This window comes from Cupressus sempervirens, chromosome 10 (assembly GCF_028749045.1).
Source record: "Cupressus sempervirens isolate cs-2001-9-10 chromosome 10, ASM2874904v1, whole genome shotgun sequence".
NCBI classification, from domain to species: Eukaryota; Viridiplantae; Streptophyta; class Pinopsida; order Cupressales; family Cupressaceae; genus Cupressus; species Cupressus sempervirens.
In genome coordinates, this window is record NC_143127.1 from 288135188 (window position 1) to 288155221 (window position 20034).

The 20034-nt window shown below is 30.4% G+C and overlaps 1 protein-coding gene across 1 annotated transcript; it reads right to left on the bottom strand.

The window, feature by feature from the left end:
• Positions 1-523: 523 nt before the first annotated feature.
• On the bottom strand, positions 524-2731 carry LOC149533782 (putative xyloglucan endotransglucosylase/hydrolase protein 13). The gene is made up of 4 exons (XM_089804291.1): positions 2444-2731; positions 2095-2195; positions 1812-2005; positions 524-1068 (listed from the first exon to the last, which is right to left on the bottom strand). Exons 1-4 carry the CDS (start codon positions 2613-2615, stop codon positions 663-665), a joined length of 873 nt encoding a protein of 290 aa, XP_089660417.1. The 5' UTR covers positions 2616-2731; the 3' UTR covers positions 524-662.
• Between the last annotated feature and the right edge of the window lie 17303 nt (positions 2732-20034).

Below are 20034 nucleotides of genomic sequence, written 5' to 3' on the forward strand. Positions count from 1 at the left end.
TTATACTTATTAATTGAAGAAGTTTGAAATTTGATTTTAAAAGTTAAGTATTATAGAATGGATTCTCTTATACTTATTAATTGAAGAAGTTTGAACCTATAGCTCTTGCTCTTATACTAAATAGTTAAGATTTATATAAAATTATTATTTTGAAAGTTTATTAAATTCAATAGATTTTTATTATTAATTTGATGATAATTTTTAATTTATGGTATTTGTAAAATTATGATTTGTCATATTACAATATGTTCAATTGATTAGTAATAACGAACTATATAGTGTTTGAATTGAAGTTTTCAGTTGATTAGTAATAACGAACTATATAGTGTTCAAATTGAAGTTTTCAACTAAATTAAATTTTCAGTATAAATCTGCAGTTATGATTCTGATTTAGGCCTGACATTTACAAAGTTTAACAGAGTAGATCTCTCAACAGATATAAAGCATCTTCTTCTGGGATTAACAATCAAAAAATATTTTCCTTCTCGAACAGAGAATGGAACTTAATTTGCATAGCAAGCAATTAAAATAAACAAATAAGACACAACTGCAATTGCAATGTAGCGAGATACAATGAGGGAAATACATGAGCTCTTGGAGTGGCAAACCATGGCCATAATTAATTGAGAGCACTTATTTGCGATGGAACGAAGTTGAGTAATTTAGGTCTGGAAGGCACATTCGGGAGGAAGAGTGTAATTGAATCTGGGCAGATCATGGCAGTAGTCGTACAAGAGAAAGTTAGTGCGAACCCAATTCAACTGTCCCTGCTGTGAGTAAGTCAAGCTCTGATAATCTGCCTGATTCCACCAGTAATCAGGATCACTGCTTGAAGAACACTGATCCATCTGTGATGTGGTGGTGTTGGTGCAGGCGGCAATGGTGAGATTTGATAAAGAAGCCACAAATGGTGCGAGGGACCAGTCAATCTTGACAGAGCCTCCCTGTGTTGCCCATTGATCTCCGTCCCATATGCTCGAATATACTCTCATCGCCTGCTTCAGATATGCCACGCCAATCTCCTCATGATTCCCAAACACTCTTATAGGCAATCCATCTACGGTGATCCTGCAAACACATATGAAAATATTATACAATTATACTTGTCATCAAATCGGGAGAAGTATCACAACTGTTGGTTTGATCACGAAGAAGATATTTTATGCTTTCACTTAATGTAAAATTTCAAAAAAATAAAGAGACAAAAACATTTATGAGTGTAAAGTTGGCCAAATAAATAAGCTGAAGCAGCAATGGACATATCTGAGGTAGAACTTAACATATGATGGGCGGTCATGGCGAGTTGCTTTCGAGTAGACTAAACTAGTATGAGGTGTTTTATTTAAATGGACACCTCTCTAGCCAATTCTTAAATGAAGATATCGTGTATGGACAAGTGTCAGAGACGTATGGGTGATTAAATAGACCTAATTTCAGGTCTAAATGTAAATAAATACACTAATATCTTTACGAATGAAATATAAAAGAAAAACTAATTTGAAGTGTCTTTGCGATGGAAAGATTCAAACTTGGGGTTACAATTTCACGGGTTGCATAGCACTGAGCCCAGCAATACATGATTGTCTGTGTGAGAAAACAAAATGATAGTAAACAGGATTGTATAACGAGTCTTCAGATTTGGTTGGTATGATAGATTATGATCGGAAACTATTGAAATGTTTTTGTAAAGAATGCTTTAAAACTTTAAACTACTATCCTGAACTGCAAAACAAGCATGATATTGCCAAACAAAAGAAAGTTTCAAGCAAAATAAGAAAGAATTGACGATGTGGATGAAAGAGATGGATTACATGATCTGGTGTGGGTTCCAGAGGATGGTGTAGTTGTGGAAGTCGGCAGTGGGATCAAACCACAAGTAAAATTGCTGCTCCCTTCCACCGAGACCTTCACCGAAGATGTTGGTGTGCAATACGTACGGTTCTCCCGTTGTGTTTCCCAAAAATTCCATGTCTATCTCGTCATGATTCTCACCCTCCGAGCTCAGCTGCATATTGGACATTACACATTACACATTCATCATTATTTGTTTATATTTAACAAGAAGTAAAAGCAAATCACTCTTTCATGACTCACATAGAATGTGGTCACCGTTCCCGCAGAGTTTCCCGGCACAAGCTTCATCAGCATACTGAAGCTCCCATACAAGAATTCCTGCTTTGATTGGATCAACGATCCTGACATGATCCAAATGGAAACATCACAATAATTTTTGTCATTTAACACATCCTTAAACCCATCTCACAGAATCTTATATTTACTCGGTTTATGAACCTCATTAACCTATTTATCTGATCCAAAGCACATTGGAGAAAACATCAAACATAATCAACTTGTGGGTACAGATGATCTGAAATCTTATACAAAACTTATTCAAAATCTAATATAAAAACTAGGAGAAATTTGAAACAAGAGAAAAAATTACCCGAATTCTGATAGAGAGGAAGCGCCAAGTCCTGACCATCATTGAAAATGGTGACATTAGCGGCTCCCCACGTGACATCTATATCATCATAGAAATTTGCAGAGACTCTGACAGAAGAAGATATGAGCAGAAGCAGCACAACACAACGGAGAGGAGTACTGAAGGCATCCATGGCATCCCAATAGGTTTGGATCCTAAAGAACTGAATTTTCGTTTCTCTTCCTTTTTCGTTTGGATCAAAAGAAGAAAGAACAGAAAGAATGACAAGAATGCGAGGAGGAACTGCCAAAGCAGAAGAATTTAAAGGCCTTTACCACCTCTTAATTAGCCAGTTGATTAATCTGGGTATATTGGAATTTAACGAAGATGGGATGGATGAGTGGGATGCAGAAAGCCTAGTTGATGGCAATGAGCTGACAGGATAAGTTTTCCCAATTCCCATTTGTGGGTGTGACACAATTTTTTCTCTTGAAGTTTGGGCGAATGCATTGCCAAGCTGGTGAAGAGGGGCATCACAAATTCAAATGCCATTGCTTCCCATTTCCTCAAACAATCTACAAGAATACAACCTGTTACCCATAACGTCCCCTGTCATATTCGAATTCTCCATAATCAGAGGTAAGTGATATCTGCTGTATTCCAATTTACAAGACAAATTTTAGTGCCGTCTTTTGTTTGTTGCTCCGTAAATCAAGGATTCTATATTTATCAACATAAGGAATGGGAAGAGAAAATTAGAATATGTTTTATATTTGCTGTTTGGTATGATCAATTAGAATTGGGAATAAGAAGACATATTCCAATTTTTCCTCTAAAATGAACATATGTCTATGCCCAAAAAAGTTGGAACTGGAATAGGCCATTCCTATTTCCAATCTAGCTCGTTTATTAAAAAAATTTAATAATTTATTTTTTAATATTTTTTTTGAATTTTTTTGAAAATTTTTTTGAATTTTTTTTATTATATCTATTTGTTTAAAAAAATGAAATAAATAAAGAAAAAATGAAAATAAATAAACCTTTTTACCATTATTGAAAAAACTAACCAAAAAATAATAAATTAAAAACAAAAAAAATTAAGAGAAATATTTTTTAAAATATAAAATTTAACCTTATTCCTATTCCATTTTTGTACAACCAAACAATGGATTAACATATTCTCAATCAAATTCCAAGTGAACTAAATAGGATTGGAATTGCCTTTTTTTATTCCCATTCCCTATTTCTATTCCCATTCTATTTTTCTATTCTAATTTTCAATTCCTATGCTAGCAACCAAACAGACCCTAAATTCAAAGAAGCCAAGAGCAGAGGGAGTGGATGTTACTCATATGCAAATTATGTAGGGTTTTTTTCAATGCAAAATAACAATTCTAATAATAATTTTAAATCTTTTCTGGTCGAGCCGTGAACTAGAGCGACTTCTATTTAAGAGGTCCTAAGTTCTACTGTCATCTAAAGAGGGAGTGGATGTTACTCATATGCAAATTATGTAGGGTTTTTTTCAATGCAAAATAACAATTCTAATAATAATTTTAAATCTTTTCTGGTCGAGCCGTGAACTAGAGCGACTTCTATTTAAGAGGTCCTAAGTTCTACTGTCATCTAAAAATGTGGCTTGGACTACTATATGTACTTGAAAAAAAAATTCTTTTAATAAGTGATAGATTACTCAAAAATTAATATTTCATCTATCAAATTATGGTGAAAATATTGGTGATGATCAATGGGCCCTTGGTCTACTGGTGAAGTTGAATGGCTCACAAAGAGCCCACCAGGGATCAAGTCTTGTGAGGCTGGGATCATGCCCCAGGTAATTTTGATGGCATGGATGCCCTTCAGTCCTTGGCTCTAAGCTAAAGAGGTTTTAGGCATGTGTGGGCCATCTAGCAGTGCTTCGTTGGGCTACCTTGCAGGTCTGAACCCTCCATCAAAAAATAAATAAATATTGGTGATGATACCTAGAGAGGTTTTAAACTATTCCTTCCGCTATGAGAGAACCTAATATTGTTCATTGATATGAAGACAGTAACAGAAAGGATTAAAGGGGAAGGTCTAATTAGTTTGTTAAATAAACATTATCATAAGTATGAGACTGAAGATAACAAGCCACTAGTGGAATTTTTAAATTTCTTATTTGCTAGATTTTAAGAGGAATTTAATAGAAAATTAAGGAAGAATTCATGTTGGATTATTTCAAAGGTTGCATGTTAGAAAGCATAGATAATTAGAGGAAGATAAAATAATTAGAGAAAAGACACTTCATGATCTCTATTCTATAATTGCTTATAATGAAATGCATAACATTTTGAACAAGCTAAAGGATAAGATACGATTAAAAAAAAATAGTTATCAAGCTTATGGAAGGCATGTATGATAAGATAGGTGAAAAAAACAAAAAGGAAAATCTCCAAGATATTGATGTACATTGATTAAAAGGGTGTACCAATACTCACACTTAAAACTAAAGGGATCATAGTTAGAGAGAAATTAGTTGCATTTGTGGACTAGGGTACTTATGATATTAAGGATGTAAATAAATTCTTTAGTATAGTACAAAAACCTTGATTTTTTTTCTTTAGGTGTTGTAATTGTAAAGATTCTGCAAATTTTGTTGTTAAATTAGACTTAGATAATACCTTATATTCTTGTTGTTGATGATCTTCTTTATCTTCTAAATGTAGGAAGTGTTATCAAAATATTAAATGTTGTTCTAAAATTTGTTTTATCTCTGCAATAAATTCATATAGGTAGAATTTCTTAAAGGAGTAGACTTATATTTCTTGTGTGTCCTTTAACTACATTTCCATCCTATATAAATATAAAACCAAAGGGCATGTCTCTCTAAGATACATGTCCCTATCTAGGTCGGCCATGATTAGTTTATATTAAATCAGCGTTCAAGGGAAAAGATATTAGTTAGTGCTTATTGTAACTAATTGAAGACAAGTTAGAATTATCTAAATAAACCAAGGAAGATGTTGATCCTTACTAAGAAAAGACAATTTATATATTTAGCCTATCACAAGGAAGGCATAGATTACTTATTCTAATCCATACGATTTGTACTGTTAGATCAACATGATTAATTAGTTACAAAACTAAAACTCCCTCTTAACTTATTAATCATACTGAGAGATAACATATATAGCATCATCAATTAATATGAATAATCATAGATTGATACTCTATATCTATTTGAATCTTCAGAGTATGTGGTGTCATGAACACATGATACTATGTCATATTACTAAACCTATGATATGACATATCATTGATACTAGTGATAACAATATTGTGAAGAATACAATATACATGATAAATCTGATGAATAATTAAATTCTTCATTTATCCAAGTTGTGATTCATAGGTACTAGTATTCCTATATCACAACATGATCTTGAGTTAAGATCTTCTAGAACACATGATAAACTCTGAAGAATAATAACATTCTTCCTTTATCCAAATTGTGACTTATAGACATAGCAATGTCTACATCACAATGTGATCTTGAACTCATCTAGATCTTATAGTAGAACTCTATTGTTTAGCACATTATCTAAGAGATTGTCATCTCTCATAATGTCGTTCGTACAAGTGTTCATTATATCAGAGATCATCACCTCTAAAATAGTGAATACAAATGGTGGAGACCATAATAGTCAATAGCTTGACAATAAAATTAAAGAATACAAATAAATTACAATTCAACCATACCAAGTCTTTGGAGCTTGTTTAATCCCATAGAGAGCTTTCTTGAGACTGCAAACAAAAACTTTAGGATCATGAGTTTCATCCTTTAGGTTGCTCAAAATATACCTCTTCTGTAATCTTTCCATTCAAGAATGCTATTTTTACATCCATCTAATGTACTTTCCATCCCTTTGATGTTGTAATAGCTAGGATTGCTCTTACAGAGGTGTATCTGGAAACAAGACCAAAGGAATCAATCCCTTCTTTATGATAGAATCCCTTGGCTACAAATTTGGCTTTATATTTTTCAATGCTACTATCAAAATCATGCTTTATTTTAAATATCCACTTGGAAGAGACAACATATTTTTCTTTAGGTCTAGGAACAATTTCCCAAACATCATTCTTCATAATGGATTGGTATTCATCCATCATAGCACCCTTCCAAGCTGTATGTTTAATAACATCTAAAATATTAGTTGGTTTTGATTTATAAAAATCATTCATGTTTTCTATATAACTAGAAAATCTTTTGGGTCTTTTACTTTCTCTGATTGTTCTAGATGGTGCAACAAATTCTTGTGCTTTCTCTACTATCTTAATGGCCCAAAGTGGTCTTTTTTTAGAATTTTGAGTTTCTTCAAGATTAAGATTTTGAATTTCATCTTCAATTTCTTCAATTTTATCCCTCTAAGACTCAGATTTAGTATTTCTTTCAAAACTAGGTAATGGAGAAGGTTCTTCAGAACTTAGAGATATTTTGAATGCTAAATCTTCTTCAAAAAATACATCCCTACTAAGTTCAATATTTTTCTAACCAGGTATGAAAATCCTATATTCTTTAGATGTTTCACTATACCCTACAAAAATACCTTTCCTCTCAAAGGGTTCTAACTTAGTTCTCTTTTCTTTTGGAACATGTATATATATTGGGCACCCAAAAATCCTAAGATGACTTATATTGGGTTTAACCTTAGTAAAGACTTCTTCAAGAGTTTTATCTCTAAGGTAGGAGTGAGGACTTCTGTTTTGAATATAGACAACAATATAAGAAGCTTCTACCCAAAGATAATATTCTAGATTTTGAACAAATATCATAGCTCTTGTAGCTTCTATAATTGTTCTATTCTTCTTTTCCACTACTCCATTTTTTGTGGGTTATAAGGAATGATATACTTGCTCTTAATTCCCATTTCTTTACAAAACCTTTTAAACAAATCTAAGGTGTATTCCCCACCATTATCATTCCTAAGAGTTTTAATTTTATGTTCTGATAAGTTTTCAGTTAAGGTTTTACATTCTTTGAATCTATTCAGGATTTCTTCTAATTCTTTGCATTTTAAGAAGTAAATCCAAATTTTCCTATAGAAGTCATCTATAAAAAGTATATAGTACCATATCCTCCAAGAGAGGGAATAGACATAGGTCCACATAAAGTTGAGTGGATTAATTCTAAAACATTGTTAGTTTTTCTAGTGCTAACATGAAATGGACTTTTGGTGTTCTTACCTAGAGCCCATTCTTTGCATATGATTGAGTGATCTTTATTCAATTTAGGTAAACCAATAACCATCTTCACCATAGTTGATAAGGTTTTAAAATTTAGATGTCCTAACCTTATATGCTATATTTCATTTATATCAACAACTTCATGAATTAAGGCTTGAATAGGTCGACTAGGTTCTGAATTAAATTCATACAAATACCCTTTTCTTTGACCAATCAATTTTGCTTTCTTAAATGACTTGGGTTCTTAGCCCAAGTTATAAATTTACCATCCATGAATGCAACATTATGTCCATCATCTTCTAGTGCTGTAATCGTGATTAAATTCTTTTTTATTCCTGGTACATAGAGTACTCCTTTGAGAAGAAGAGAACTAACTGACTTTAGTTTTAAGGTGCAATTTCCAATTCCTTTGATGAAATGTGCTGAATTATCACCAATGGTGACTTTTCAATTAACCTTTTCTAATATAGACTCTAGTGCTTCTTTTTATCATGTAATATGTCGAGATGATCCACTGTCAATCACCCATGCTTTACTTCAGACTTCATTTGATAGTGCAAAATATAATACACGATTCTTAGGATCATAGTTATCTTCTTCCCTAGTAATGTTTGTACAGTTCACTTGCTGTTTAGAATTCTTAGGGCAATTAGATCTATAGTTTCCAAGGGTAAAAGTACAAACCTATGCCACCCTTTTGTAAAGGAAAAGGCTAACAATTTACCTTTAATGACATAAAACTAGTATTATTATTTAGAATTTGACAATGAAGTAAACTAATGAAATATGTAGAAATGGATGAAGTTTAGGATAATAATTTTAAAAAATTATTTTCAATAAGAATTGACATTTTTTCTATTTTTTATAGATACTTTTTTAGTTGCTGAAAAATGCTAAAAATTAAGGGTTTAGTTCCCACCAAAAAACTATATGGAAATAAACTTATTTTCATTTGAACTCAGACTATGTTATAGATAACATATATAGCTAGAATAGCCAAAAACAAAAATTGACTTTAGACCTATATTTTCTCTTTTATAATGATTCAAATTTCAACTCGCATGAAATCAAAAGGTTTCATCTCCCACCACATTTTTCAAAACAAATTTATTCTAACCAAAAGAGAAATTATACATTTTGAAAGAGCACTCTCTCCTCTAGAACGTCATATAATTTTTTATTTTTTTGATATGATTTAATGTATTCTTCTTTCTCAAAATCAACATATTTTCAACTATTAAAATGCATGCTTATAGAATTTTTTAATTACAATATCTTATATGTAATTAAAACACTATAAATTCTATATGAGAACATTCTTGACTTTTAGCTTTATAAAATGGTGTTTATATGCTACTAAAAAAAATCGTAAAAAATAGTAAGAGTTATTGAAATGTCAATTTTTTGAAATAATTTTATTTCTTAAGTAGTTGTATGCAAACTAGTTTAAAACATGTATTTAATAGACATTTCAAATTGAAAAAGTGTGAGACCATATATAACTTAGCTAGAACGAATTTATCTAGATCATATGTTTGAGAAAAACTGATTTTTTGATAGAAATACTCAAATTCAGTCGTTTTGATAAGTTAGCCTGAAAGGTGACACAACTTTGTACTTTTACCCCCAAAATTTTCACATCTAAAGAATTTTTATTTTTGATAGATCCTTCTTAGGTTTGTCATTCTTTTGATTACCCCTTTTATTCTTGAAGTGCTTCTTCTTGCATTTATAAGAATTTTTATTAAGAACATGAAGTTCTTCATCTTCCATTTTCAATTTTCCTCCTTTCTTAAGTTTTTTGGATTCTTCCTGAAGACAATCTCCCTTAAGTTTATTGAAGTTAGGAAGATTATCTCTGACACTTATTCCTTGTGTGAATCTTTCCCATGAATTTGGTAATCTATCTATAGCCATCAATGTTAGTTCCATGTCATTAATGATGGTTCCTATATTTGCAAGTTCATCTCTTAGGCTAGAAACCCTTAGGAAGTAAGGACTCATCAATTCTCCCTTCTTTATTTGTATGCAATTTAGTTTCCTTTTTAGTGCGAGAGCTCTAGTTACATTGTTAATCTCATATGCATTTAGTAATGCATTCATCATATCAAATTCTATTTGATGTTTCATTAGCATGGGTACTATATAATTTTTCACTCCATCTAATATGATCTAAATGGCTTTCATATTTCCTTTACTCTAGATAGTTTTATAAGGTTCAACAGTAGGTTGTTTGGATGCTAAATCAATTAATTGTTTTACATCATTTTCTTCAAGAATAATCATGATTCTAAATTTCCAAGCACCAAAGTGTTCTTTCCCATCAAACCTGTCCTTAGGTCTAATTGTGTATGCCATTTTAGATAGGAGAATGATGCTAGATATATATCAAGTCTAATTATTTAATTTGCAGAGCATAGGTTTGAATACTAGAGCTTTGATACCATAAAAAGATTTTGCAAATTCTATTGTTAAATCAGACTTAGATAATACATTTTATACTTGTTGCAGATGATCTTCTTTATCTTCTGAATGTAGTAGGTGTTATTAAAATATTAATTGTTGTTCTAAAATTTGTTTTATTTCTGTAATAAATTTGTATAGGTAGAATTTCTTAAAGGAGAAAACTTATATTTCTTGTGTGTCCTTTAACGACATTTTCATCCTATATAAATATGATACCAAAGGGCACATCTCTCTAAGAGACATGTCCCTATCTAGGTTGGCCATGATTAGTTGATCTAGAATCGACGCTCCAGAGAAAAGACATTACTTAGTGTTTATCCTAACTAATTAAAGACAATTTAGACTTATCTAAATGACCCAAGGGAAAGGCCTATCCTTACTAAGGCAAGGAAATTTATGTATTTAACCTATGAAAAAGAAAGCATAGATTAGTTACTCTGATTCATATGATCTGTACTTTCATATCAACATGATTAATAAGTTACATAATTAATAGTAATACCTTTAGTACCACCTAATAAGAATTGGGAGAACAATAAATTAATGGTAAATTTCATTTCTAATGAATAAATTAATGAAATCATGCTTGAATTAGTAGGACATGGCTAAGAAAGAATAAGAACAAGAAGAAAGACAAGAGAAAGAAAATGAATTGAAAGAATTTAAAGAAGATATAATGATAGAAGAAGAAATCAAAGAGGTGATCAATGAAGGTAAGGCTTTAGATATCATAATTGTTGAGACAGTAAATGACAATGTTCAATTGATACATTCATCTCTACATCATGTTGAGCTTAGCATTTATCCTACTAGTAAGGGTAATGTTCTTGGGAAGGCTAAGATGGAAATAAAAAATGTAGAAAGTCATATGGAGACTTCCACTACTTCTAACAAGACCTCATTATTGGCAAGTGATCTTGGCAAGTTACTTGTGAGTGTTGAAAAAGATGTTAACTTGGAAATAGTTGATGGGGATCAACTGATGAAGATATCTATGATGGATTTTATTAACAAAAGAGAGATATCTGTGAGAAAAACATAGAAGAATGTTAGAGTGTTAAGTAGAGAACTAGAATATTTGAACAAGATATTTCCTATTCCTTATATTATTGAAAGAAGTGAGGTAGTAAATAACTTGGATAAAGTAATGGATGGGTTTGATAATCACTTTCAGACTTTGGAGAAAGGAGTTGAAACCAGGGCAGGAAATGAATACAAAGTATAGAGGTTCAATAAGGTGTGTGCCTCCATCACTAGTGATACCAAGCTAGTTGATTTGCATATTATATAAGTCAAGGCTTGCATTTATAAGGGTAGAAAAGTGTATCCATTGCATTAGATCAACTATGTATGTAACTAATGTTGATAAGATGATTAAGGAAGAGGAAGAATGTTTAGATAAGTTGGATATTGTATGTGATTCATCTAGCCTTTTAGTAATATATGTTGACAAATAAGTGAATTAAATAAAGGATAAGATAAGTACACTTTAGGGTCAAAGGGACAAAGTATTGGGAAGTCTTACATTATTGAGAAGTTTCATTGCTCCTAAGCTATTGATTATGTAGGAGTTAGAATTACTTGAGACAACCCCAACATCTTATGAAAAATTTAGACCTATGGACAATATAATCTCATTCTTTGTGTGGTGAGATTCAAGTTTTAGAGAGCTTAAGAATAAAAGGGACACAAAATTTCATGGATTGAAATTCAATTTAGAAGATATTCTGTGGTTTGTGTAGAAAAGTTTGCATAGATGGAAAAATTTGATTATTGTATATAAGTTTTGATATCCCGCCCTTTCTACTAATTTAAATGGGGGTGTGCATTCAAATGTTGATATGAAGGGAGAAATCTATTGATCAAGTTACTAAGATCATTTTTCTTTTGACATTGACACTTAAGTCACTTTTCACTAAGTGTTTCCATTAATTCCAAAGGGGGAGATTGTTGACAAGTGAGTGTTGAGTGATTATTTAGATTTTGTCATTGATGGAAATATATCTCATTTGTATGGTCTCTTGAATTATAATTAACTTTTTTTATAGTTTGTATATAAAAAATACTAAGAATAGAGGAAGAGTACATTGTACAACCAAGATTTTTTTAGAGAAATGATAGAGAGATTATTAGATGTGGCCATAACTTTGGGAACATGGTATATATGTTGTATGTGAGATTTTATTATGATAAATAGTTTAAATTATATGGGGAATAGCATGTGTTTTGGTGATCCAAAGTATTATAGACTTTAATATAGCAAAGCTACATGCAAATTTGTGCAATTAGATAATTTGGCTTAGTTAATTCAATTTTTCTGATAATTCAATTACTTATTGAAGGAGGGGTGAAATCCAAGGACTTAAATCTTGGATTGAAAGGTCTAATTTTTTAGATTGGAATTTAAGTGGACACATTGGGCGAATTATTATGTAAACTAACATAATCAATTATTCTCAAGGGTATAAAAAAATTTAATTATTCTCCAAGGTGTTACAAAATTAATTATTCTAAAGGATGTGTGATGTATGTGGTATATGATGCTATGAGTGATCCATGGCACTCAATCGTATTATATATGAGCTAAATTGGGACTAATCAAATATTTTAATGATGCGAAGTATAATTTACTATTGTTATAATACTTAAATTATATTTGGATAGTGATTCCAATAGGTGGATTTAACCATCACTCTTGAGAAAGTGTGCTCTCTTTTTCTTCTCAAATCCTATTAGGTTTGCAAACCTCTGGACATGTCTTTTCTTTTGATAGGGACAAATAAACTAAATTTTATTTAATGAATCCTAACAGGTTCATATCTCATAATAGAGAAATTTCATATAGCATATCATCTTGTGGGTTCAATCCCCCTAGGGTTTTTCTTGGCCATGATTTCCTCAACATAAAATCATGGTGTTTTGAATTCTTTTTTTATGCATTCTTTAGTTTTGTGCATTGTAGCTTGTGGATGTTAATGGTTAAGTTATAAAGTTTTGAATAAGATTAAAAGTGTTACAACACTTATTCATCCCCCTCTACTCCTAGTGTTTCTTAATTATAACACTTCTCCCCTGATTTGGATATACATTACACATAAAAGAACACTATTGCAATCCATAAGATTCCATTATTGTCTTTTTAAAAATTCACCGAGAGCAACATTTGTCCAAGGAATTATCCATTCAAGAAAGATATCAAGAATAATTCAAGAGAATATATTCATCCTCAGATCTACAATTTTATGTTAGTGGATTTATTGACATTTGTGGAGACATCCTAAATCAATATTGAAGCATCATCATTGTGAATAATAGATTTGAATCCTTCCATTGAGGTTTGATAAGTAGGGTGAATATTAATATATATTCACCTTATTTATTCTTTATAAATGTAAGGTTAATTCCTCAACTGGGAATTGATCAAGAAAATCCCCTTCTCACCAAGAAAATACCACTTTCCTTACTTGTAGGTGCAGATACAAAGTTTTTTTCAAAGCAATGAATTGAGAACTAAGGTCTCAAGTTGTAGATTTAGCTCTAAATTTTAGAACATGACTTTTTCTCTTACTTAGATCATCCATGGCCTCCAGATCATCCTTGTATAGATATTTCTAGATTCATAAAATTTTAAAATATTAGTTAGTAGGTCTCAAATTCAAAACAATTCTAGATTTTGATTTTTTTTACAACAATTTTGGAAATCTATGTTTTTTGTCCTCATTGGCTTGCAAAGTAAGTTGTTTCTTCATTTCATCATTTTATAGCATCCATTTCTTAGTTTTAGATCTAATTATTCCATATTTTTAGATTTTATACAATTTTTCTCATCATTTATATCTCATTTGGTCAATTCACTTGCACTTAGTAATCACTCAATTAAATAAAGCTATGGCATAATAATCAAGAAAAATAACATTGATAGATAGTTGGCCTTGGAGTATTGTTCTTGATGAAGGAATTAGATCTTCCATTAACACACCTTGTGTCCTCCTACAGTGGAGTTGATCTAGATTGAGAACCTCTAAGGGGTTATAGTTGAAGGTCCTTCTTTCAATTCCCTAATGTGAGATAAGAATTTAAGATAATTAATCTAAATAACAAAATTGGTGCATGAGAACCTAAATTAAAAGAAAAAAAAGGAGGTTAAGAGTCCTTATATTGGATATTAAAATTTCTTTATGCCATTTATAATATATTTGAGTCATTTGAGTCAAGGTGTAAAAGCTAGAGAAGCCATTTCTTAAAAGTTGTTAAAATTGTGCAAGGTCTTAAAGTGGTCAAGAATGTCAAAATATGAAAGAATGCCTTATAAATGATAAAATTTATGTAAAAATCCATTTAAGTCCATTTTAGGGTGATTAAAGTGTCTATGCAAATATTTGACAATTTTAGAGTTAAACTTGTAAAAGTGGCAATGTAAAATGCATAAAATATTGTCAAAAATGCATAATGATTAAAATAATGTAAGGAGATGGTTTCAAAGGTGGTTTGGAAGTTATAACCAATAAAAACCACTATAAATACTGATGTATGGTCAAACCAAAGGAAGAATGGAAGGAAAGAAGAGCATGTGAAATCAACTTGGAGTAATTCTAAGTTGTTATTTTGAATAGTGTTTTAGTTTTGTGGTGGTTCCAGGTCTTCTACGACCATGTAAAACTTGTAAATCATGTATAATATATATATTTTGATAGTTTAGTAAATAATATTTATTTTGTCTTTGATTTGGGTTTATTTCATGGAGAAATGAATAAGTTATGAGCATTTTGGTAAAAGTTGTTATTTGCAGATCTAAGGATATCTAACTATAGTCAAATTGAAACATTTGGTACAAGCCCATTTAGATCAATTAAAAAATCTAATTATAGTCAATGGAATGTGAAATAGATTTCTTTTCCCATTGGTTTGAGTTGTTTTGATGAAAATGTGTGAAAGTTATGATAAGTTTGGTGAAAACTATCTTTTAAAGATATCCATTGAAGCTACAGTCAAAGATTTGTTCTTGTAGAATGCTTTATGCATTGGAAAAATTAATGGCTTATAGATTTAGAAACTATACTCACAAGTGGTCAATTTGATTTTTATTTTTGGTTTCATTTGGGTACTTTTGAGACATAATCAGATGCCCTAGGTAGGGTTTCATGTTTTCTTTCTAATTTATGACAGAAAAAATGGGTCTTGGTGTAGAGACAATTAATTCCAATTGAACAGCTTTATTGAGATCATATTTTGATATGTTTTATAAGGAATAATTTTTAATATTTCCAAAAAAGGAATTTTCAAGGAGATTCATAGAACAAAAGTTATGAATAATGTAATCCAGAATAGAACTCAAGCTATGTGAATGAGAGAATATTAAACTTGGTTTTGTTTAACCTAATGCAATGCCTCTAAAAAATTTATTTTTTAATGGATGTTGAAGGTATTAGTAAAAATATTTTTATAGATTTTGAGTTTTCCTCTATCCTCATGGTGCTTTGACAATAAGATGGATATGAAGATGCTTGTTTGAGTTTTTGCCAATTCTAGTTACATCAAAAATCTTAACCATCACTTTAAATTTTTATGTTACATTTTGGTGAATCCATTTTGTTACACATCTTTGGATAAGCACATTCTTGATTTGGTAGTTAGTTTGTTTTTTTGGTCGATAAGAGGCTAAGCCAAGAATTATTATTTTTATTATTGTGTGTGGTGATTAATTATTATCATTGTTTATTAAACTTAGTCAGAGTTGAACTCAAGACCTCCCATATAAGAGGCTTACAATTTAACATTGCATTTTAGGATTTTTTCTAATTTGGTAGTTAGTTGTCACATTCATAATAACACTTTATTTACTTAGATCTTGCATTTAACTATATCAAAAGTTACAAAAGTTAAAAAAAAGTTTATTTAATACTTAGCTATATATTGTTAGCATTAGATTTCATTTTTATAATAAAAGACAAAAAGTACAAACACAAATTACATGAAATGACTCCACTTTACATTTTCTTGTTTGTATGCATTGTGTTCTTAGGCATTGCTAGTTTTTTTTTATGCATAATCTTTAGCACTTTGAGGAACTTATGCAACACACACTTATCTTATGAGTATTTAGACATGAGGTTATTTGTTGGAACATTAGAACTGCTACCTTGGCAATGTATCACCTTATTCTATTGGCTATGAAATGTGAAGATTTAAACCGACAACTTATAATTTGGTCTTTCTCCTTCATTTAGTATTTTGGATTCTTGTATGCACTTCATAATCACTCTTGGACTCCACTATCATAACTCATTTCTCATATTATTGATATTTTTACTATATTTTGATAGATGCCTTATGGTATCTCACTCACCCTTTCCTTTAATCTGTAGCTTTTGATTTATTATTGTAGAAGGTGGTCACTTTCACTATAACATTTCATATTTGATAATATATCATAGTTTATTTAACTTAATCTTCTATAAAATATTTTCTTTACTATTATCTATCACTATTTATCCTATCTATTTAGTTTTTTTGGAGGTGTGATGAAGGGTGGTCCCCTCAACACCACAAACACATAATAGAAATGCAGAAACAAAAATAATTTGCAAGAATAAAATATGGGCTTTTTATTATCTCCATAACTGAGGAATTATTGAATTTTTAAATACAATATATAAACCCACATGGACACCTTCCCTACAATAATTTTCTAGATAGAGCTAAGAAGTATCATCTAGAGTTGTCCTAGACAACCTACATGCCTTCCTTATATAAGTGATTTTACACTAATTGGGAAGGTTCTAGACATCAAACCCTAACCCTTAAGGCTGACCAACTCAAAAATTACATATAGAGTTAGCCCAAAAATATTATGAATTTACTTTGGAATTTTTGGATGGCCCAATTGTGGGAGACCATAAATTGAAAACTATTGAGCCGATTGGCTATTATGACCCCATTCTGAAACCCACAATGTCTAATCTACAAAGCTTAATTCACGGAAGCTCTAGTCAGCTGAGTTTTGGAGCCTATCTTGAGATTTGGAGCCCATCTTGAGTCTTTAAAGCATATCATCTTGTGGGTTCAATCCCCTGTGGGGTTTTCCTTGGCCATGATTTTCTCAAGAGAAAATCATGATGTTTTGAATTCTCTTTTTATGTATTCTTTAGTTTTATGCATTTCAACTTGTGGATGTTAATGGTTAAGTTATAAAGTGCTGAATTAGATTAAAAGTGTTCCAACACTTATTCATCCCCCTCTTGTCCCAGTGTTTCTTAATTATAACACTTCTCCCCTAATTTGGATATACAATACACATGAAAGAACACTATTGTAATCTATAAGAATCCATTATTGTCTTTTTAAGAATTCATTGAGGGTAATATTTGTCTAAGGAATCATCCATTCAAGAAAGATATCAAGAAGCATTCAAGAGAATATATTCATCCTTAGATCTATGATTTTATGTCAGTAGATTTATTTTCATTTGTGAGACATCCTAAATAAATATTCAAGCATCATCTTTGTGAATAATAGATTTGAATCCATCCATTGAGGTTTGAAAAGTGGGTTGAATATTTACATTTTTATTTCTTATCTATTCTTTATAAATATAAGGTTAATTTGTCAAATGAGAATTGATCGAGAAAATCCCCTCTTCACCAAGAAAATACTAGTTTTCTTACTTGTGAGTGCATATCTATAGATTTTCAAAGCAATGAATTGAGAGCTAAGGTTTCAAGTTGTAGATCTAATTATTGCATATTTTTAGTTTTTATACAAGTTTTCTCGTCATTTATATCTCATTTGGTCAATTCACTTGCACTTGATAATCACTCAATTAAATAAAGCTATGACATATTAATCAAGAAAAAGAACATTGATAGAATATAGTTGGCCTTGGAGTATTGATCTTAATGAAGGACCTAGATCTTTAATTAGCACCCCTTGCATCCTTATAGGGTTGTGTTGATCTAGATTGAGAACCTCTAAGGTGTAATACTTGAAGGTCCTTCTTTCAATTCCCTAATGTGACATAAGAATTTAAGATAATTAATATAAAAAAAAAAAATTGGTATAAGAGCACCTAAATTACAACAACACAAGGAGGTTAAGATCCCTTATATTAGATATTAAAATTTATTTATGTCATTTATAATATATTTGAGTCCTTTGAGTCAAGATGTAAAATCTAGAGAAGTCATTTGTAACAAGTTGTTAAAATTGTGTAAAGACATCTTAAAGTGGTCAAGAATGTCAAATTATGAAAGAATTGCTTATAAATGATAAAATTTATGTAAAATGTCCATTTAATTCCATTTTAGGGTGATTAAAGTGTCCATGAAAATACTTATCAATTTTAGAGTTAAACTTGTAAATGTGGTAATGCAAAATGCATAAAATGTTGTCAAACATGCATAATGGTTAAACGAATGTAAGGAGATGGTTTCAAAGGTGGTTTGAAAGTTATAACCAACCAAAACCACTATAAAAATGGATGTACGGTCAAACCAAGGGAATAATGGAAGGAAATAGATACATTTGAAATTAATTTGGAGCAATTCGAAGTTATTTCGATTAGTTTTTCAATTTTTGTGGTGGTTCCAGGTCTTGTATGGCTATGCACAACCTTCAAACCATGTACAATTTGTAGGTTTTGATATTTAGTGAATAAAATTTATTGTCTTTTTTTTGAATTTTTTCATGGAGAAATGAATAAGTTATGAGCATTTTGGTAAAAGTTGTTATTTGCAGATTTGAGGATATTTGACTACAATCAGATTGAAACATTTCTAGTACAGACAGATTTAGATGAATAAGAACATATACTTATACTAAATAGAAATATATGTGAACTAAATTTCTTTTCCCATTGGTTTGAGTCATTTTGAGGAAAATGTGTGAAAGTTATAATAAGTTTTTGAAACCTATCTTTTAAAGATATTCATTGAAGTTATAGTCAAAGATTTGTTCTTGTAGAATGCTTTATGCATTGGAAAAATTAATGGTTTACATATTTAGAAACTAGACTCACAAGTGGTCAGTTAGAACTTTTTTTGGTTTCATTTTGATATATTTTTACAAAAATATTGAATTCCTAAGGCATGGTTTCATGTTTTCTTTTTGATTTATGCCAAGAAAAATGGGTCTCAGTGTAGAGACAATAAATTCCAATTGAATTACTTTAGTGGGATTATATTTTGATATGTTTTAGAAGGAATAATTTTCAACATTACTAGAAAAGATGATTTCAAGGAGATTCATAGAATAGAAATTATGAACAATGTAATCCATAATAGAAATCAAGCTATGTGAATTTTAGAATATTAAACTTGGTTGTGTTTAACCTCATGGAATGCCTCTATACAAAAAAATTGTTTGATGGATATTGAAGGTATTAGTAAGAATATTTTTATAGACTTTAAGTTTACCTTTAACCTATCAGTGCTTTGAAAATAAGATGGATATGGGTAAGTGCACAAACTTGTGGTGCCAAAAGGGGGGTATAAGTGGACACCTTTTTCCTAAAATCTACAAATTTTGAACTTCAACAAGAATTTGAAGATAGTTACGCTCAAAATTTTAAGATATGAAAAAAGCAAAAGTCGTAGTCCTTTGAATATAGTTTCTAAACTACTAATTTTTTTTCAAAATGGTTTAGTTTTAGGTCCTCAAAAAAGGGGGCCACAAAAAGTGGTACTATTTATTCCAAAAAAACATAACATAGTACAAAGTGTGGCCCCCCTAAAATTTTAACTTTTTTTTAGAAATTCTTTAATTGCTCTATTCAAAAGTTACTTAACACTATGTAGTTTATCCCAGATTTTTCGAGTAATTTTATAATGTGTATTTTTTTTTTAATGAATTTTTTAACTAGACACATTCCAAAGATGTAAAATATCTATGTGCTGCCCCCTAGAAATAATTGAAAACTAATCTAAAAT